General features: G+C 34.5%; 1 protein-coding gene across 7 annotated transcripts in view; it reads right to left on the reverse strand.

Moving 5' to 3' along the window:
* Positions 1-23,781, reverse strand: part of LOC114336036 (uncharacterized) — a 1,032,611-nt gene that overhangs the window by 479,469 nt on the left and 529,361 nt on the right. For 2 of the 7 annotated variants that reach the window (XM_050642549.1, XM_050642552.1), the window contains exon 11: positions 9,923-22,375. The exons of 3 other annotated variants lie outside the window; for them this stretch is intronic. In XM_050642549.1, coding sequence (XP_050498506.1) covers positions 22,110-22,375 — 266 coding nt within the window. In that variant the 3' untranslated portion in view covers positions 9,923-22,109. Of the gene's footprint in view, positions 1-9,922; positions 22,376-23,781 lie in introns of those variants that run through there. 2 more of the 7 variants (XR_007696076.1, XR_007696075.1) reach the window with 2 other exon arrangements.

Below are 23,781 nucleotides of genomic sequence, written 5' to 3' on the forward strand. Positions count from 1 at the left end.
TATATTTCGCAGAGACAGAGGTACTCGTCGGGGGGGAGGAGTATGCATCTATTTAGCAAATGAAATTACTAATATTTTTTCAATAACTAATAAAACAATAGACTTGCCAGGTATAGAAATTATCCATTTACTTGTTACTAACAATTCTTTTACATTTAATATAGTTTGCATATACCGACCTCCGGATACAGTACTTACTGAGGACAATATGCTTATTGACAAACTTGAGGAATTATCATCCCTTGAAAATCTCATTGTCGTTGGAGATTTCAATTTTCCTGAGATTAGCTGGCCCATTATTTCCAAAACTGACACTATTAACTCCCAAAATTTGTTTAAAAACTTTGTCATGAACTCAAACTTAATCCAACTAATAACTGAACCTACAAGGTTTAGAGTTAATAATCATCCTTCAATTTTAGACTTATTTTTTACAAATGATGATCAATTAGTTTCTACACTTGATGTGTCCTCTCCTGTGGGTATTTCTGACCACTCACTTATTACTGCTCACATTCAATTTAATCTAACACCACTTTGCAAAAATAATCTCGTAACGTATGCCACTACTGATTTCTTTACTGTTAATTTTGTTTTGTCACAGATAGACTGGCAATCTATTTTTCTTAATCACCCAGATCCATCGTCAATGTGGGACTCTTTTCTTCATACTGCTATTAAAACAATTTCTGATAATACAACTGAACGACAAATATACAAAAATCGATTAAAACCTTGGATTAACCTCTCAGCTATCCGCTTAATTCGACATAAACGAAAGCTTTGGCGAACGTATAAACTTACTGGTTCCCTGTATGATTTTCTCGCTCACCGTAATTTTTCTAACAGAGTCAAACAATCGTTGCTAAAACTAAGAACAGAATATGAAAAATCTATCATATCTAGTGGTAACAGTAAAAAAATTTATCGGTACATTCGCACATCTTTATCTTCTAAAGTCTCCATACCATTACTTCAAAAAGATGATGGGTCCATATGTTCTTCTAATAATGAATCTTCGGAATGTTTATCCTTATTTTTTTCTCAGGTTTTTACAGACGAACCAAATGACACCATTCCTCAAATAATGAGTCCACGTCTCCTTACAACTCTTGATAATATCTCTTTCACTCCAGATGTTATTAAACAACATTTGTCGAAACTACGCAATAATTCATCACCTGGATTAGATGGACTAACTTCTTTTTTCCTTAAACAGTGTGCAGAGTCTGTAGCCATACCTATATCCTTTATAATGAATACTTCTTTTAATCAGGGTTCTCTTCCCTCGTCATGGAAATTGGCTTCGGTTACTCCTATATTCAAGAAAGGAAATAAACTTGACTGCAATAATTATCGTCCAATCAGCCTAGTTCCTATTGTCGGCAAGGTCATGGAATCCATTATTTCTGAAGCTATGTCTGAATTCCTCCTTCAAGAAAATGTCATCCCTCACCAGCAGCATGGTTTTATCAAGGGTCGTTCAACGATCACAAACTTACTTCATTGTATAAGTGACTGGTCTTCATCTTTAAACAATCGACATCCTGTTGATGTAGTCTATTTAGATTTCTCCAAAGCTTTCGATCGTGTTCCCAAACGTCGATTACTAGCTAAATTGGATCACTATGGTATCCGCGGAAAGTTAAACTTTTGGATTCAAAATTTTCTATCAGACAGGTACTTCCGAGTTCGTGTTGGGGAAGCTTATTCACTGGACAAACCAGTCAAGAGTGGAGTTCCACAAGGATCAGTACTTGGACCACTACTATTTTGTATATACACTAGTGATCTTCCTCTTGTTGTATCCAGTAAGGTTTCCATTTACGCAGATGATACTAAATTATATGTGAATCCAGTTATTGACCAACATGTTCTTCAAACCGACCTTGACGCAATATTCAAATGGTCCTCAGAGTGGTTACTTCCACTGAATATTGAAAAATGCGTCATACTACATATTGGCAAAAATAACCCATTACTACCGTACTTTATTAATGGGCATCCCATAGAGTCAGTAACCTCCCACAAAGATCTTGGAGTGATAGTTAACAGTAACTTAAATTGGTCTGACCATATAGTGTCCGTGTGTAAACGTGCAAATTCTAAACTGTTTCTAATCCGCAAATGTTTTACACGAATATCTCTAACCTCAATGAGTAAACTTTACTCTATATACGTCAGACCTATTCTTGAGTTTGCAGGACCAGTGTGGAGTCCAGATCTTAACCGTGATAAAGTCTTACTTGAAAATGTTCAACGTAAAGCCACAAGACTGGCATTTGGCCGTGTAAGACCTAATTATGAAGACAGACTATCCTTGGCTCATCTAACAACATTTGAACATCGACGTCTTCGAGGTGACCTAATTATATCCTTCCGTATTTTAAAATATAATTTTGGAAACCTTAACACAATATTTACGCTAAATCTAGACGAACGATTAAGAGGTCATCGATATAAATTAAAGAGGGAACAGACGACAACAAGATCCAGAATGAACTTTTTACCAAACAGAATATTTAACATCTGGAATAACTTAGATGAAGACACCATATCGGCAACTAGTGTTAACATTTTTAAAAATAGACTTGATAATTCTTTATTTTCTTTGCAAGACTAAATAATTTTAGGACGGCATTATTTATTGTTTCAAAATTTTGTTTGAAATTGTAATCTTTAAAATTTTTATTAGTTTTATAACGATATTTTTCTTTGTTTTGAACATTATGGGAGCTTTACAGGATTGAATTGTTTTAGGGCGACATTGTTTTATTGTTTCAATATTTTTATTTGATGTTTGTTAATTTTTAACTTTATTCTTAATTTGTATTAGTTGTAAAATGATATTTCTCTTTGTTTTTGGGCATAATAGGAGCTCGCTCCTCTGCCCTTATTTGATTTATAATAATAATAATAATAATAACTTCATTGGAATTTTTCTGCCACACAACACACCACTCGCTTCTTTCCACTTCATCCATCCAGCCCTAATTCTACTGCATGCATCTCCATCTATTTCTCCATTACTCTGTAATACCGATCCTAGGTACTTAAAACTATTGCTTTTCACAATCATTTCACCATCCAAAGATACCATTTTATTTGTAGTAGCTCCATCTTTAAATGAAGATTCCAAATACTCTGTTTTTGTCCTACTAATTTTTAAACCTTTTTCCTCCAGAGCTTGCCTCCACTGTTCCAGTTTTTGCTCTAAGTCTCTTTCACTATTTCCTACTAACACGACATCATCAGCATACATTAAGCACCATGGAATGTTACCCTGTAGTTTCGCTGTTATCTGGTCCAAAACTAATGAGAATAAATACGGACTAAGCACAGAGCCTTGGTGCAATCCTACTTTCACATGAAATTTATCAGTCTCTCCCACACCTGTCCTAACACTAGTCATTACTCCCTCATACATATCCCTAACAATCTTTACATATTCACCAGGGACTCCTTTCTTATTGAGTGCCCACCACAGAATCTCTCGAGGAACTCTATCATATACTTTCTCAAGATCAATGAATAACATTTGAGCATTTGTTTCTTTACTCCTGTATTTTTCCATCAAGTGCCTTATAATGAAAATTGCATCTGTTGTTGATCTGCCCTGCATAAAGCCAAATTAATTCTCGGATATTTCGGTCTCTTCACGTATCCGTCTATCAATTACTCTTTCCCATATTTTCATGGTGTGGCTAAGCAGTTTTATAGCCCTGTAGTTTGTACATTGTTGTATATATCCCTTGTTTTTGTAAACAGGTACCAGTATACTGCTTCTCCATTCGTCTGGCATTTGTCCAACTTTCATAATTATATTAAATAGACCTGCTAGCCACCTTGTTCCTGTCTTTCCCAATGCTCTCCATACTTCCCCAGGAATATCATCTGGTTCTACAGCTTTTCCTTTCTTTATTTTTTGAAGTGCTTGAGCCACTTCCTCGTTTGTTATTTTGGTGACCATTGCTGCTACTGTCTCCGTTGACTCTACAGGCTGTCTGTCAAATTCTTCATTTAATAAGCTGTCAAAGTACTTTCTCCATCTCTTTTTGACATCCCTTTCGTGAACTAGTATTTTATTATTTGCATCTCGGATACATCTAATCTGATTAAAATCTTTTGCTTTCTTTGCTCTCTGTTTGTCTATTTTATATAATATATTCGTTTCGCCTTCCCTGGTATCAAGTTGATCGTATAGGTTTGAATACGCTTCTGCTTTGGCTTTTGCTACTGCTACTCTCGCTTCCTTTTTCGCCACCATATAGTTTTGAAGATCTGTGTCGGATCTGGTTTCTTGCCACTTTTTGTATAATTTGCTCTTCCCTTTTATTTTTTCTTATACTTCGTTTGACCACCACCAAGTCTCTTTATCCTCAATCTTTTTTCCTGACGTTTTCCCAAGTATTTCAATAGCAGTCTCTCTAATACTACTGGCCATTCTTCTCCAAATTGTATTAGGGCTTCCTTTCATATTCCAACATATTTTTTTACTATTCTTCTCCTGAATAGACCTTCTTTCTCATCTTTTAGCAGCCACCGCTTGATTTTTTGTGATAACCTCCGATATTTGTGATTAATTTCGCTTTTTTACTTCGATGTCCAGAACAAGCAGCTTATGTTGTTGGCTTACTGTCTCACTCACTATTACCTTGCAGTCCGTGCATTCACGTATGTCTTCTTTCCTTATCATGAATTAGTCTATTTGGGATTGATGTTGTCCACTTTTGTAGGTAATAAGTTGAGTTTCTCTCTTTTTAAAGAATGTGTTAACAATCGCCATATCCAATGCTGTTGCTAATTCAAGCATGTCATCTCCAGCTTCATTTCTAGTTCCAAAGCCTAATCCCCCATGTATTGCTTCTTATCCTGCCTTGGCTTGGCCCACATGTGCATTGAAATCACCTCCTATTATAACTTTCTCCTCTGACGGAATATCACTCAGGACGTCTCCTAATTGGTCATAGAATGTGCTAGTAGAATTTGAAAAAATGCCACAAAACTCAATAAATGGAATTAAGAAGGACCAGACAAAAGCAGCTAAGACAGAAAACAGTGGAGGCATGTTTTCGAGTCGGCTAAAACCCACGAAGGGTTTTAACGCCACGAAGTAAGTAAATAAGTAAGAGAAAAGCAGCTATATCACAGAAAGAAGCACATAAAAAATTAACCAGTACATCTGGTATCCCACAGCCCTAAAATAGTTTGATACAATTTTCAACACAAAAAACACAGATAAATAGTAAGATTCCCAAACTTACAACTGAGTGAACGTGGTCCTGTTTTAAGTAGATGATTACATTAAATATATCTAAACATGTTAACTTGCAACCTCCTTTTAACTGATATCTTATCGTTTTGTTTTCTACAACAAACAATAAAACCTTTTTTGGCCTAGGATGGGACCATACTGTTTAACCTAAATAAACAAACAAGATTGTGAGTATTTGTTTTGTTCAGTTCAATGATGGATTCAGACGAGGAAGGTCTCCTTCCTAGACAAGATGTATAATAAAATGTAAATATAAATAGAGAAAATATTGCTTACCGGATTCATTCTTTTCGATAGGGCTACCTTCTTTAAAATCAGGAACAAATAATTCAAAGATCTCGTCCCACGCTTTTCCTTTCAATGCCCTATAACTATACCCTCGAGTTCTTGTATCTCATATAGCCGGTCTGTTTTGGACTTTAATTAAAAATCTTTCGGAATCAAAATTCATTTTACGCGCTCAGCGTGTAAACTCTCGTCAATATCTGTGGCAGCTACAAAAGTGGTCCATCTGAATGGGTTTTGCGGCTAGTGGACGCCACTAGCAGTGAAGATCGGCGACTGTGGCTGGCCACAGTCGCTCGTCTGGGATGTAACGTCCACTCCACATAAAACGGGTCACAAACGATCAAACTTATCGTCAAACCTGGTGTGCAACTCAAGCCATGTTGGCAACATTGTACAGCAAATTTCTTGTACCAGGGCAGCAAAATAACAGTAAGTTTTTAAAAATTATAGTGGATGAGAAAAATAATATTTAAGTTTAATTATTGCAATAAATAATGGTTAATGATTTTTCGTTAATTTTATAAAACTGTTACATTGAAAGTTCAATTTATAAAATCAATACATTATTAAAAATTCACTCATATTTTAATAAATTTTACATATACACATCGGAAAAGTCTAGGGATATTTTTTTAAAAAGAGACGTAATTTCTTCTTTAATTGCTTTGAGTAAATTTGAAATGTCAAAAATAACCAGAATGTCTTTCAGAAATGTCAAAAATACCGAGAAGTACAATTAAAAGAAAAATAATAAGTCATCACAAAATATGGTCATAATAAGGTCCACCCTGATTTATACACACTCTACACGTAGGTCCACACTCTACATCTGTCATTCATAGACCGAATGAGATTTTCGATACCCTTTTGATGTACGTTTGCCCATTTTTCTATCAGACGTTCTCGGAAACGAAACGGCGTGTATTGGTTACCCATATGTGGAACAAGTTTTTGTTGAAGCATGTCCCATATATGCTCCATGGGATTGAGGCGATTGTGCTGTACAAGTCAACACATCAATGGTAAGCCAGTATGTCACTGGGCATGCAACGTGTGAACGGGCATTATCATGCATGTGGTGGAAGTTTTGACCAACCGCATCAACAAACAGATGATTGATGGATTGTAGAATGGTGTCGAGGTACTGCTGAGCTGTAAGGAATCGGTTTGAAAAAACGGGGTCCGTTCAGCTACCAACTATTATTCCACTCCATATCATTACTGCACCACCTCTATGAACATGTTTCAAGCGTTCTACATTATTTCCTGATCGTTTTCACACTCTTACTTCATGATAATCTGGATTAATTCCAAATCTAGATTCGTCGGAGAATAAGCCCAATCATTTCCATCCCAGTTTTGATATTCTTGGCACCAATATAATCTTGCAGGGCGATTGCCTCTGGAGATATTTGGATATCTCAACTGCCTTCGATTGTGGGTATTAGCTTCATGGATACGATTTCCTACAGTATCATAGGCTATGGTTGCCTGGTGTGCTGTCTACATCTACAAGTCGCTAACCAATTCAGTTGCTGCAATTGTTGGATGTCTTCTAGCAGTTAACACTAAAATCGGTCTTGAGCTGCAGTTGTAGCGGACTCACTTCCTAGGTTACGTAAAGCTGGACTTCCAGTGTCTCAGAAATGCTGCCACAATTGGCTTGTAATACTTTGGGAGACTCCCATGCTCTCATGCAACTACATTAGCTTGATGCATGCCATATTGAAGAGGACCTCTAGCTCTACTTATCTCATCCAAAGTTAAATGACGTAGATCTGTGATAAAAAATCAGTATTGTCATGCACTAAGTAAACAAGAACTTTATAGCATAAACAAAATCGAAACTAGCAAAATATTTACTGTAGAGCAAAACCTAGAGTTTGTTCTTCTCTTGTAAAAAGCTTTATCAAATATTAATTTTCACAATATTCATTATCACTTTGGCCCGTATGTTTTGCTACTAGAGTCTAGCTCTGCATGTGTACTGTTGAAATTAACTAAAAAAATATGAACATGAAAAAATATGAGTGACATTTGCCCACTTACATTACATCACAAAAATCATTTCAGGTTCTAAGAGAAGTACTTTAATAATATACGCAGCGAACGTGTTAAAGAAGAACTGATTTTATTAATTCACCCCGAGAAACATTTCGAATGAAATTTTATTGTGTTTACCTATTTAAAAACGAAATTTTATGGTTTTATAATGAGGCTGAAACGGACGCCGACGATCCCATCGCAGAAAACCCATCGCAGATGAGATCGTTCAGTTTTATGGCACATTTGAAAATCCATCGTTCAGATCTCAGAACCAGAACCATAAAATATCGGAGATACCATAAACTATCGGTATGTTGACCATAAGAACCAACGGCCAATCATCGGAAACTTTTTTGTGGATCCACAGAGTAGTGCTGCAGAGTGACCCGTCTGGTTCGCCCTAAGAGTAAAAAATATACGAATCGTAACTGCTCTCACCTATATTCTGTTATATTTCGATCTTGGTAAGATTTTACTATCTAGTCTTATAAAATCCCAATGCCACAAGTCACGCAGTCTAGTAAAATCACTTGTCTTTTATACAGGGTGTTTCATTGGAAAAGTAACATACAAGACCCATTAATAACAAAGATACTGGGTGTTTTATCTATTTTTCCATTTTCTTAATTGGTTCATAACTTTTTAACCGCACTGTATATTTATTTTATATTTGGCACGCAAATATCATTTAAGGTGTACAATAAACTATTTTCTTTACAATTGTAAAAATCCAGGTCCGGATTAAAAAATATTGGAAAAATGTACCAACCCAAAAACAACACCCTGTACATTAAATTTTTTTTAAAATGGATTTTGCATTTGAAAAGAGCATGAAAAACAAAATTAGTCGTATAATTTGAATTTTCGGCAAAATGATTTTTCTGGTAAAATTTTGAATTTGAATTCTGAAATTATGTCAATTGCGAGAGCCCTAAGTAGAAAAAATTAAAATGTGACTTAATTTTAATTAATGCCATTATTTAATCTAAATTTGTAAAATGTTAATATTTTAGTGTTTTTTTATTATGTGTGAAAAATAGTTTTTGGCGAATATTCATCTTTAAATAATGAATAAATAATAAAGGGTCAATAAAAAATACGTCACTTTAATTAACAAAATATCTAAAAATTATAACAAAACAGCGAAAATTTGCAGCATAATAACTATTCAAAACTAAAGTACTTATTCAAAATTATCACCATTAAAAATTATTATTTTTTTGTATCGCTAATTGTATCCGAACGTCTGCGGTCCCTCCGGTGAGTACAAGGACAGAAACTATTTTCATTTTTTAATTTATTATAAACGAAAAATTTCTGACCCTGGTGAGATTCGAACTCACGACCTTTCGATCCAAAGGTAGGCGCTCTTACCACTGAGCCACAGAGAGGTCATCAAAAATTATTGTTATGTGTGTAAATGTTAATATTTTACCAATTTAGATTAAATAATGGTATTAATTAAAATTAAGTCATATTTTAATTTATTTTACTTTGAGCTTCGCAATTCACATAATTTCAGAATTCAAATTCAAAATTTTACCAGAAAAATAATTTTGCCAAAAATTCAAAGTACATATATCACTAATTTTGTTTTTCATCCTTTTTTCAAATGCATAATCCATTTAAAAAAAAAAAATAATATACAAGGTGTTTTTTGGGTCGGAACATTTATACAATATTTTTTAATCCGGACCTGGATTTTTTATAATTGTAAATAAATTAATTGATTGGACACCTAAAAGACTATTCGCGTGTTAAATATAAAATCAATATACAGTGTGGTTGGCAAGTTGTAAGCTGTATTTCAAGTTTTTTCCACTTAGAGCTCTCGCAATTCACTTAATTTCAGAATTCAAATTCAAAATTTCAACAGAAAAATCATTTTGCCGAAAATTCAAAGTGTACTTCTGAAATTAGTTTTTTATCCTCTTTTCAACTGAAAAATCTATTTTAAAATATATATTTCGGAATATTTTTCCAATATTTTTTAATCCAATCCTGGATTTTTTCAATTAAAAATAAATAAATGTATTGTACATCTTAAATGATATTTGCCTGCCAAATATAAAATAAATATACAGTATGGTTAAAAAGTTATGAACCAATTACGAAAATGGCAAAATAGATAAAACACCCAGTATCTTTGTTATTAATGGAGTAAGACCCATTAAGTATGATATTTTTGAGACTGCCTAAGTGTCCTCTTTCTACAGTTAAGGTATGTTACTTTCCCAATGAAACACCCTGTATACACATTTCATGATCTTCTGTGAAAGCTGCCCAATATTTGTATTCAATAAAAACACACAATGCATTTATACATTTATTAAATTTCTGTTTATAATAACCTCTATAATATATACATTTTCCAGCACTTACGTTCTCAGTCAAATTATCCTAAACAAAACTAATAGTTCCTTTTTTACAGTGTAGAATGTATATGTCAGTACATCAAGCTGTTTTAAGAGATATATTAGGTATTTGGTCCTTTAAAATAAGTACGGTTAGTGGACATTATTCTCCTATTATACCTACGAATTGATATTATGTCGTACATAAATATAGTCACTACATGAGATCAAAAATGCGCCACATGGACCGCTGTAAGATACAAATAAAATAATTTAAATCAGTAACAAAATAATATTAAATAATAAAACGATTTTAGTCTTAAAACTTTTTTTTATAATGATAAAACGATTTTTCTTCTTCTTTAAGTGTCTTGTCCTCCCAGAACATTGGCGACCAGTCGCATGTCACATGATCGTTACTTTGTCCTCAGGGGACCTAAATAATGTCATGTTGCTGACTCTATACCACTGGGAGAGTTTCTTGAGCCAGTATGTTCTTCGTCATGCACAACCACGTTTGCTTTATATTTTTCTCTGAATAATTACATGTAGTACCTACTTCATATTTGGGATTTCTCATCACGCGGCAAAGTATTTCAACTTTTTCCTTTTTATGGTACGCAGAATTTATCTTTATAGACGCTGCAAAACTTCTTTATTTGTCACTCTGTTGATCTACGATATCCCCATTTTTCCGCTCACATCTCAGAGGCCTCAATTCTTTTACACATTACTTCACTGAAAGGCCATGCTTTCATTCAGCAAAATGCTGATTAACCGCATTCTTATAGTAATTCATCGCCCTTTGTTGGTTAAACGTTTTGCATCTTCTAAATAATGTTTTAGCTTTTACAATCATCACCATCATCAGTGGCGTTACAGTTCTTTATGAGCCAAAGCCTTCTTCAGAACAATCCTCCGTTCGCCTCTGTCTCTGGCAACTATTCTCCATGCTCTAATTCCAATAGATTTCAAGTTATTTTCTAGGTTGTGTTGGTACCTAAGTCTCGGTCGTCCTCTTGCTCGTTGTCCTATCGGCCCTCTTCGGTCAAAAACTTTTCTGACTATGGCATCTTCCTCTCGTCTGACTACATGACCTATCCATCTAAGGCGTGCTACCTTAATGCATTTTACAACGTCAGGTTCTCCAAAACTTCTATACAACTCAAAGTTGTAATGCCTACGCCACAAACCTTATTCTTTTATGCCTCCATATATTCTTAGTCTAGTCTTAGGAGTTTTCGCTCAAAACGTTTGAGCAGTTCTTGGTCATTCTGTGTAAGTGACCAAGTTTCTGAACCATATTTGTTAGCACTGATCTTATTAGTGTTTTGTATATACTCAATTTGTAATACCTACTAACAACATAGAGCTGGAATACCGAAATGAGGAGCTCGTGGAACCTCCTCGGTAGAAGAAGTGAAAATATCTATTGAAAAACTAAGGAACCACAAATCTCCAGGCAGCGATGGCATCCCAGCAGAGTTATTTAAGCACGGTGGAGAGCAGATCACCAAGGTGATGCGAGAAATTGTTTGTAAAATTTGGTCTGAGGAGCAAATGCCTGAAGAATGGAGTTTAGGCTTAATATGCCCGTTACACAAAAAGGGAAACCAACTGGAATGCAATAATTACCGCGGAATAACTCTCCTAAATAAAGCATACAAGATATTGTCAAACATTCTACACGAGAGATTGAAGCCCTATACTGAAACGTTTCTAGGAGAATATCAGGCAGGATTCAGGCGCGGACGTTCAACCATTAACCAGATCTTTACACTACGACAGATCCTCGAAAAAGCGTAAGAGTTTAACATAGGTATGTACCATATTTTTGTCGATTTTAAAGCGGCATATGACAGTGTCTTAAGACCAAGTCTTTACAATGCTATGAATGAGTTGGGAATTCCAAAAAAACTCATATCTATGATAAAAGTGACAATGGCGAAGATGCTATCAGCAGTAAAAATTCAGAACGACTCGTCAACCCCATTCGAAATACATAAGGGGTTAAGACAGGGAGATGCGCTGGCGTGTCAGCTTTTTAATGTAGCCTTAGAAAAAGTTGTACGAGACGCTAATTTAGAAAGCAGAGGAACAATATTTAATAGATCAGTCCAAATTCTTGCATATGCAGATGACGTGGACATTATAACAAGAACCAGGGCGAGAACTGCGGAAATCCTAACCGATCTAGTAGCAGCAGCAGAACTAATGGGGTTACATATAAATCAAAATAAAACAAAATTCATGGCGACCAACACAAACACAAGAGCTGGAAATGTTGACGCAGATCTAATCATCAATGACCAAAACTTCGAAGCGGTCAAAGAGTTCATATATCTAGGGACATCGGTTAACCCCAATAATGACACATCTGAGGAAATAAAAAGGCGAATAATAATTGCAAACAGGTGTTATCATGGTCTATCAAAGTACTTATCTAACAAACGTTTGTCTCAAAAAACTCGTATAAGGCTGTATAGAACATTGATAGTCCCCGTTCTCACATATGGTTCAGAGGCATGGACGCTAACTAAAAGAGATGAATCCGCTCTATCAATTTTTGAAAGAAAGGTACTACGCAAGATATTCGGAGCGGTTTGTGAGAACGGAATATGGAGGCGTAGATATAACTTTGAACTGCAGAACATCTACAAGCAAACGTTTGGTGGGAAAGATATTATCACTATAATTAAGCGAAATCGCCTGCAGTGGGCAGGACATGTAGCCCGAGCCCCTGAATCGAACATGAAAATAAGGATTCTAACAGCTCAACCCGTGGGAATGAGAAGACGGGGTAGACCAAAGTTGAGGTGGATGGACGGGGTAACACAAGATGCCGAGAAGATCGGAGTCGGCAACTGGAAAGTGCAGGCAAGGGACAGAACAGAATGGCGTAGAACGCTTGAGAAGGTCGAGGCCCTCTAAGGGCTGTAGCACCATGATGATGATGATATACTCAATTTAATTTTTCTAGGTATTTTTGAGGCCATCTGTCTTCTCAAGCGATAGTAACACTTATTGGCGGGCACTATTCTTCTTTTAATTTCTTCACTGACATTGTTATCTTTAGTTAGCAGTGAACCTAAGTATATGAAGGTGTCGACACCTTCTAGTTCTAGATCATCAATTATTATTCTTGTACATAGGTGTCGGGTTGCTTGACCTAGTGCAACACATATATTTGGTCTTTTGAACATTCATCTTCTTTTGAAATGCTTCAGTCAGAGATTCTTTGGATCTATCTATGATGTGTATGTCATCTGCGTCTCCGAGAGTTTGTACTGATTTGTTAAAGAAAGTACCATTCGTATTCGTAGGAATCTGGGACTCTCGAATTATTTTTTTCTAATGCCAGGTTAAATAGGAGACACGATAGTCCATCACCCTGGCTTTTACAATCCTGTTTTTAATTTTCTAATTTCCTGAGATAAATCCCACTTTTCATTTTTTGTTTTTCCATCTAGTCTGATATCATATGGCTTGTTAGCTATATTTTTGGCTGATAGTCATTTATTTGGTTTTCTTTGTATTAACTTTCAAATACCTATATTTCTTTACTATTGTCTGGTGCCACTGATAGAAGTATCTACAATCTATAAATCATTTTGATCCATGGATAGCAAAACTGTGCCTTCAGAATATCTTAAGTTGTTGAATATTCCTCGGCTGGCAATTATATCTTCTGTTCTGTCTTGCAAAGCTTATTCAAACGTCTTTTCTCAAATAAATTGAACAAAACCGGAGATAGACTATTCCTCCTAATCTTTGGACCTCTGTCCTTTAATTTTAATGTCAGATAGCTGATAGCAGTACAAACCGGCTATTATCTGAATTCATCGTCGATCCAGACCTATGTCATCCAAAATCATCGCCATCATCATCATCATCATAAACCTGTATACGTTCACTACTGGACATAGGTCTCCTTAACTCCCACAAGACACCGGCATATGGAAAGAATTAAGTTATTCAAAATAACTACTACAAATTATATTGACAAGAGCATTCTGTTGAACATTTTTTCTTAATGGACAACATCAGTAAAATGTGTATGTAAATAGTGTTTATATTGAAGAGCTTTCTCAGATATATTCTCAAGGCTTCATGTTTGTTAGAGTTTTCTGAAGAAACAATTTCTACATACTGCGCCTTTCAGTATTTCATTGATTTAATCGACGGTCTCCAATACACGCTGTACGCAGCTGTATCTGCAAGTGTCTATGATTCATAAAAACACTAGGGATATGTAGCATCTAACTAAACTGTGCTGCTGACCCAGAAATGTATGGATATGAATCAGGATACATTCCTAGTTCATCTTGGTCATTATGTATCTTTTTTTATCGAATATCCTCAATTTTCTTGTAGAGATTAAAGATGTCACCGAGTTTATAATATAAGTTTTAAGCTTCTGTGCAAAGTGTCTATCTAGATAAATTCTCTTCTTCATAACTTATTTGCGAATTTTGCTGTATACCAACTTGGATCTTCTTAATCTTACACTGATATGTTTTATCAACTTAAAATGATATTCTTAAATTCATTCTTAGTGCATTTAGGTATTATATACAGGGTGTTTCATTAATAATTGTCCATATAGTAACTGGAGAAACCTTAGCACAAAATACGAAGATTTAACCTAAAACACTAAAATAAAATGTGCTTCCTTACTTAGTTACAGGGTGTTTTATCTAAAAATTTAAAAATTATTTTTCCTCAGCATTTTCAAACTATTCGACGTATCCTTTTCATACTTGGCATGTAGTATAGGTACTATACAAACTACTAAATTATGTTAAGCAAACGTTTCTGGCTATTACCAGAGGCGTACGACGGGGGAAAGTGAATGGTTGACCCTTTCCAAATTCTACGCCACTGGCGAAATTGCTATTTTAGTTAAATTTTCGGATTCTCCAATACTTTCTATGAAAATAATATACTCTTCATTCGTAACGATAAAGGCATTAGTTTCCGAGATCTTTGAAGTTAAAAATGAAACGACACGGTTATTTTGATTAATGTAATGTGTCGCTTCATTTTTAATTTCAAATATCTCGAAAACTAATCATTTTATCGTTACGAATAAAGAGTATATTATTTACATAAAAAGTATTGCAAAATCAAAAAATTACACAAAAATAGCAATTTCGTCTGTGGCGTAGAATTTGGGAAGGGTCAACCAGCCACTATCCCCTGTCGTACGCCTCTGGTAGTAGCTAGAAACGTTTATTTATCTTAATTTAGTAGGGTGCACAATACCTACACTTTTTGCCAAGTATGATAAGGATATGCCAAATAGTTTTAAAGTACTGGGTACAAATAATTTTTAAATTTTAATCATATGAATTATATCATAAATTAATCAAAATAACTGTGCCGTCTCATATTTAACTTCAAATATCTCGAAAACTAATGACTATCGTTACCAATGAAGAGTATATTATTTACGTCAAAAGTATTGGATAATCTAAAAATAGCACTGAAATCGTAATTCCTCCAGTGGCGTAGAATTTGGGAAGGGTCAACCATTCACCATCCCTTGTCGTACGCCTCTGGTAGTAGCTAGAAACCTTTGTTTATCATACTTTAGTAGGGTGTCTAGTAGTCGCACTTTTTGACAAGTATGAATAGGATACGTCGAATAGTTTTAAAATTCTAAGCAAAAATAGTTTTTAAATTTTTAGATAAAACACCCTGTAACTCAGTAAGGAACCACATTTTATTTAAGTGTTTTAGGTTAAATCTTCGTATTTTGTGCTAAGGTTTTTCCAGTTACTATATGGACAATTATTAATGAAACACCCTTTATAATTATTTTTTCACACAGAATTGTGGTATTATATTTTTAATTTTTCAAATTGTAGGCTATGGTAAATAATGGCAACACAAAATGTTTTAGATTCTAAATTAAAATTTTCTATCTCCCACTCAGTTTTTAATTGCCATTTCAACACTATTGGATATAGATCTTCTTATAATACACTATATTAGAACTGTCTTATCCTAAACCTATATGGCGATGATTCTCACAGATTTGATTGTCTTATTATCGAATAAAATTATGTTGATTATCGATCCAAACACGAGAGGTTGACGAATTATTGTTCTTCTACGCCACCTATTGCCTTTATTGGTCAAAACTTTAGCAAGATTTTGCCAAAAAATGTAAACTTTTGCACATTTCGAATTTCGTAAAAAATAGATTATTAAATCGTTTTCGTTTATGGTCATCAAAGTGGATGGTGCCTTTGTACGCTAACCACTCAAATGATTTGTCTATTTTTTATTTACATAACTTCTGTAGTTTCTCTCTCTGATGTATGTCTGAATGCAATTACTATATTTCCATAAATTGTAAGATAAGAGTTTGATTTTGTATTTACTAGATTCACGTATGTTGTTCGTTTCCTTCTATTTGTTAAAAAAGACTTACACTTACACTACAAAAGAAGATAACATATTCTCCAGGAAATCTCCCCAGCTAATACAAAAAGTTTAAAGCAATAAAAAATCAAGTCAATATCTTAGAACGATCCATGTTTTTTCTGTTACTGTTGGAAGATAATGTTGTAATAAATTACTTTAAGGTACTCTTAGTAAGATTTATCTAAAATGATTAGGTACTATTTTCTATAACATAATACATCTATTTTAAATAAGCTGTAAAGAAATATGCAGTTAATGAGATGAGAAACTTGTCGAAAAAAAATGTTTTAAAAGTGAAAAAATGGAAAGAATATTTTCTACCTGTATTTTGACACATTTTGCTCTTTTGAAGCGAAAAAAGTTCGTATATGAATGTCTATAAGTAATATTTTTAATGTTATTTTATACAAAATAATATTGCCATAGTTGAGGACATTGAGGTTAAATGAATGGTTAATGATTGACTAAAGTTGATGAAATACTGTAAAAAATACTAGAATAGTAGAAGAAAACGGAGAAGCTAAGATTTAAAGGAATTATTTTCCTTTAATTCTTAGCCTTTTTAAAGATAAAATGGTAGAGAAGAATAAAGTATTAGAGATAATATTGGGTGGTAGACAAATGTAGATGACCAACTAGTCTTACCACGAGAGTACAAATATATTATATAGTCCAGCCACAGAGATGCTGAAAAATAAATAAAAGATCAAATTAATACAAAGAGCAAATAGATTAGCGGGATACCTTCATAACACTAAATGGCATAACCGACACAATAACACTGAGATGAAATCAAGAGTGTATAAGGCCATTATAAGACAAATAATGACATATGCAACAAAAACAAGGCCGGAAACAGCCAAAATATACACAGAGTACCTATGCAGAAAATACGAAACAGCCGAAATAATAACATTCACAAGAATTACAGGAAGCCCGCTGAAAGATCGAATATGGAGTGACGAGATCCGAACAGTCCCGGATTAAGAATCTTTAGGCCCCTAGACATTAGGCAACCCAAGCTATGAGGCCCCTTAAGGTCTCCGCCTTCTCCCTCCAAAACCACCTCGATTAACCCATCCATCTCCATCCTCCATCTGCAGTTTTAAGTTCAATCTCTTCTCTCTGTGATGATTTACTAACAGCGTTAATCCGTTCTAAAATATTGCCCAAAACAAACACTTAGCATCTTAAACTGTTTTATCCTTTTCATTAGTGTTTTCAGCAAGAGACTGCACAGGAGATTTAAAGACGTTGTAGCCTCTAGACAAAGCTCTTGTTGCGTCAGTCCTTGCACTCCATCTTATGCTGCTTGTTCTTTTAATGACTAGATTGTGGTGAATGGGATCGCTTAGTGAAGTTTCATTTAAGCATTTGATCATAACTTTCCAACGGTGGGTAGAGGCTGAAAAAATGTTGTACGCGGACTGAACAAACTCAAAATACGATATTACTCCAACGCAACTTTCAGCAGCACTTACTCCAATTAAATTAAGCGAGTGTGCAGGAAAAGAAAGAATGTAAATTGCAAGTTAATTAATCTTAGATAAATGAGCCTGGATACCATTATATTATTTACCTAACATGTTTGCTGAATGATTGTCTCCTCATGTCGTTTACATCAATGCCCCAGTCGGTTTAAACGATTAAAACAGCATAAAAAAGATTTTCTCCAGTATCGCTACTTATGGGTATGAGTGTTAGAAAACCTTCATACACTTTACCATCAGCTGGATTTAGATATCTTAATAAATAGTCAACTGGTCAATATGAGACAAATCTGGTATTGAATCGACACTTAAGGAGTAGTATTTGGCTTCCTTCTTTAACAATTGTATTCAAAACGTGTTTTCTCATTACTTCTACCCAGATATTTGAAGATAAGTAAGAAGGCTTTCCAGTACCGTTATTGCCATACTTAGCTTAAAGAGGATCGTACTCTGTAAGTAGCTCTAATATGATTAACTAGTTCCCATTATTTTGTGAACGAAAGATCTCTGTATCACTTCTAAATGTTAATCCGCGAAAAGATAAAACAAGAATCCAGTAACCTCGTTCTTGATCAAATTAAATTTCCAAAGAGTTGTCAATTCGACCACGAAGGCGCTGCTTGTCGATGAGTGTTCGCCAAATGTTAGCCATGTTCGCCAAAAAGTATACATGGAAAGCAGTAAACATTTTCATTTGAGGAAGAGTACGTTAGCCAATCTCTTTTAAATTTTGTTACACTGATATATTTTCTAAAAACCTTAGATTGTGTAAAAATCTTGTGTAATGCCCTCAAAATTTCTTTTTGGTGCTGAAAAGCTTCCATCAAGATTTTTTCATTCTGAAGAACCTTTCCCAATCCAAAATTTCCATATTTCTTCAGTTATGGTATTCCATAATCCTACGTTGTTTCCGAATTCTGGGCCCAATTTACCTGTAACTTCAATTTCTAACTTAGCTTAGTTTTTGGTTCTTTTCTTGAGCTGGAATATAACTGACATTGTATGTTTTTTTCATCTTCTTCAGTTACGGAAGCGATGTTTTCCTCAGCTTTTTCTATTTCATCACGTGCTTTTTCATTGGTGGCTTCACTAGCTGTGGATTTCCGTGTGAAACCGAGTTTATGGTATTGGGCGATATTTGAATTTTTCAATATATGTGATTTATAGTTTTCATTTAATTATAATTATTATTTTTTCGTTTTAGGGCTACCAGGCACGAGGCCCCATTTAGGGTCGAGGCCTCTAGGCAACCGCCTACTTTGCCTAATGGTTAATCCGGCACTGGATCCGAACAAAATGTTAATGTATAGGGTATAAACGAGCATACACTAAGCAGAAAAAAAGGGACAGTCACTTTACTAGAATGACGGACAAAAAAATTGTTGCCTGATTTGAATATGAATATCTACATAAAATATTTGCCAGTTTTATAATTGTATAGGAAGCTCGCTTATATAGATTGTCTTATTTTTCTTTCTTTCATATTCTTATTTCAATAAGTATAACTTTTACGTATTTTTCTCTTAAAATATCGTGGCAATAATCGTACTGACAGTTTAAAGATGCTAAAACTTTAAGAGGCTCTTAAAATTAATTCTTTAGCTACTTTTTTACGTATACACTAGCAATTATTTGTATATAGGTGCTTCTCTAATATTACAGTAATATTGAGCCATTAATTTGGGAGTTTCTTGTTAAATGGGTCCCAATATAGGTAGTAACTATTCTTCTATGTTCATTTGGAGGGAATGTAAAAATGGTACTACAAAACAAGTATTAAGATATCTTATGCAACTAATTTTATAGCTATGTAAATAAATATAAACATATATAGTTCAAATAATTCTAAATAGTGTTAAGACAGAATTTTTTATATAATACTACTCCGATAAAACCGTATTAAACGCAAAAAATCTCTGCAAAAGGGATGCTATAAGTACGAGAACAATCAGAAGAGATAAGACTAAAAGTAAACACGCGTAAAACAAAATATTTCTGATAACCCAGGAACAAATCATTAACACAGCAACATACATATTAACGTACCTACTTACGGCAGACAATGAGAATGAAAAATCGGAATACTTAAGCAATGGTTACTTTCACTTGTGATATATGGAATAGAAAATTAGACACGCATAGAAAATTGTTCATAAACTCAGTAATACATGGAAGAAGCAATACCAGGTATAATCTGCACCATTCTCAATGGCGTTATAAATCTTCGTGTGTTTGCTGAGTTTACTATTGCCTACCATGTTTGTCGGTCCTATGCCATTATTTCCCATTATCTCACTCCCATATTCTCCAGGTCCTCTCCTACTGCATCGTTCCACCTTTTTTTAGGGCATAAACACATTGTTTACAAGGCTATTGCCATTATTGCATATAACATCTGTTCCTCCTAGTCTATTGGCCTTTATATACTTACCTCAGTAAATTTTCCTCTTGGAGAAATTTTAACTCTATATGTCTGCGCCTCCATTCGCTTGCCACGCTATCTATGCAAGGACCATATATAATTCGAAGGATTCACTAGCAATTCATTTATTACATTTTTTATTAGCGTTTAAGTTTCACTGGCATACGCGACTGCTGGTCGTGTTATGTTTTTGTATATTGTAATTCTTGCACTATATGAGCGAAGTTTTAACCTTATTAGATGTTGCATTGCAAAGAAAGTTTCCCACCATTAGTCGCGTTTCAACTTCTTGTTCTACTTTGTTGTCATTTCTTATTGTTGCTCCTAGATCTTTAAAAGCTTTAACCACTGAAACGTCATGATCGTCTATAGTAACATTTTACCTCATTCGCAACCGTTCTTGTTTTGAAATGACCATGTATTTTGTTTTGTCTTCATTTCCCTTTAGACCGATATTTAATGCAGCTTCTTCAAATGTCAATAAAATATCCGTCTTCACTAATGTTGATTGTCGCACTATTTACATCCACATCTTCCGCAAAGACGAGAAAGGTCCTTGCTCCCCGAGTAGCTATGTTTGGTTTAATTTTCGGATTTGTTTTAAGGTCTGTTTTTGTTTGTTTTAGTATCTGTTTTAAGTGCACAACTACCAAGTAATGTTATCTACATCATAATTGATAAAAAATTGTAATAAATATGTATAATTTCTTATATAACAAAATCAAAAGTTGATAAGGAAAGATTTACCATACTTTTGCATAATTGTTTATTACTAATAAATGCATTTCTTATTCACTTTTTTTAAACCAAGTTGAAAATATAGCTCATGCTCTCTCATTTTACACATGTGGAATGGTTCTAACGTCATTTTCTTCTGACTTATGTTATTGCAAAAAAATGCTCTCTGGTTTAAACAATTTGAATAAAATTTAAGCAATTGAATGAATCGCTTTGAAATTTTTATCACATATTAAGCACCAAAGAACCCTTATTTGACAAAAATTTCAAAGCTGTACACTAATTTTTATAACAGTTATTGCGAAAATAATTTTTTTATGCAATTCCGAATTTTTTTTCGCAATTATATTAATAATAAATGAGTATATCAAACTTTGTAATACGTCATTTTAAAGCTTTCTCCATAATCTCGATGTATTGGTACAATAATACTGCCGTAGTTTTGTTCGATATTATTTTTTGTCGCCAGTTGTTCAATGAATTTTACCTTATAAGTTCTTGATCGCTTTTTCTAATTAACTTTCTAACTAAAAGAATAAATTTTTTGTTAAGACCAAAGCATTTATTGTTTTAAGTATTTTTATGGCATTCAATCAATTTAATCGACGATATATGAAAATTTCAGAGCAAAAGAAGTCCTGTAATAAGATGGCATGGTGATATTCGAAAAGGTATACTGGATTATAGAAGTCCAGAACAGAGGTAAATGAAAGGAGTTAAAATAGGTATGTCTAAATATGTACGGAAAGTACGAAAAGAAAAATATTCGTCTGCTTTGGGTAGGACTTGTCATTTTTGATATTAAACTTAAGAGTTAAGTTTAGAAATAATTCTGTCTTAAGTATAGTTTTTTAATAATTCTGTCTTAAGAATAATCTAGAAAAGACAATTTTTTTGAGCCATTATATACTTACCAACGGTTTAACTGTGGAAAAACTAACATAATTAATTCAACCTTTCTAGATTATTCTCAATCGCAAGAAAAAAAGAACAATACTGTAACACAAAGTTATCATTACGTATTAATGTATGTTACAAATACTCTACTGATGTAAATATTTATTTTATGTCATTTTATACTTCGAAAAATCGAACTGCAAGTAATTGGGCAACTTGTTGCTTTTCTTCTGTTCGATCAACTTGTTCTTGGCTTTTTCCTTGAATTCATATAGATCTCGTAGGCTGGTGTCGTCTAAATTTGACTCCAATACTTTTCTGATGAAGTTATGTCCTTGGATCGCTGTTGCTGTAGGACTCATGCTTTCTCGGGCCGTTGCCAGGAGTTCTGGGTGCTCATTGAGGGTGTCTGATAGTGATGCTATAAGAACATCTGCAAACAATGTTACCCTTAGTTTATTTTATTATTAGACTAAAATAATATAAATAGTTAATAAATAAGTATACTCTTTGACAGTGCCGGCGCTAGGGTATAAGGTGCCCGCCTGCAAAACTAGCACAGGCGCCCTCCCTCCCTCATCATACACACAGATACTCGTACAACCCCAACCTCGGGGACATTATGTGTGCTCTAATGGAACAGTGAGATCTACATGTTCGAAGATCAAACCGGTCACACTGCGTAACCTGGAGTGGTACCTCTCTGACAGCCCATAACCTGAAGTGGTGTCTATCTGACTTCCCAAGCTATACCATCACCCCTCTCCATCGCAGTACATAACGAATGAGGAGGCTTTGTACTGAACGCTACCTTGGATGCGCTAGAGAATGGGACGTCTTCTGTATTACTTTATGTGGTTAAGCCACCTGATTTAAGGGGTAGCTAGAAGAGCTTTTTACCTATTAATGACTTGATTTTACTTGTGTCATAAATGTGTGTTACGGGCAGCGAGGCACCGACTTAAGTCGGTGTCCCGCTATCAGATAGCGGCTATCTGCAAATGTCCCCGAAAATAAAGTTCGGCTACAGTTTTATTGGACCCATCATCTGACAAAACAACTTAACTTTAACTTTTTTAAGAAATTGGATAAGAGAACTAAGATCATTTTTTTGTTATTTCTACTTTTCGGCTTTTCTTTTCCGATTTGAGCCCCAGAATTTTTTTTGAATCCATTTTTATTTAAATTTAATCAAATAAAAATAATAACTTTAAAACCTCAAGATTATGATTCTGCAAAAATGTGAAACCGTAATTTAATAATACTGCTTGCCAGCAAACTTGTTTGGTTGAAGTATGATATCTTTGACCATCATCATTCTCTCTTTGCCTTATCCCTATGCGGGGTCGGCTTTCCTAATTGCATTTCTCCACACAATTCTATCTTGGGTCATATCAATGTTAATCCCCTTTACCAACATATCCTGCCGTATCGCCTCCCCCCAGGTCTTCTTTGGTCTTCCTCTCCTACTCCTTCCAGGAATCTGCACTTCAGCTATTCTTCGTATTGGGTGATTAACGTCTCGACGTTGAACATGACCAAACCATCTTAACCTATGCTCTCTCATTTTGGCATCAATTGGTGCCACACCTAGACTTCCCCTAATATACTCATTTCTAATTTTATCCTTCTTTGTCACTCCACTCATCCATCTAAGCATTCTCATTTCCGCCACATGCATTCGTTGTTCCTCTTCCTTTTTCACTGCCCAACATTCAGTTCCGTACATCATAGCCGGTCTTATGGCTGTTTTATAGAATTTTCCCTTCAGCTTCATTGGAATTTTTCTGTCACACAACACACCACTCGCTTCTTTCCACTTCATCCATCCAGCCCTAA

Source organism: Diabrotica virgifera, chromosome 2 (genome assembly GCF_917563875.1).
Source record: "Diabrotica virgifera virgifera chromosome 2, PGI_DIABVI_V3a".
Classification (NCBI taxonomy): Eukaryota; Metazoa; Arthropoda; class Insecta; order Coleoptera; family Chrysomelidae; genus Diabrotica; species Diabrotica virgifera.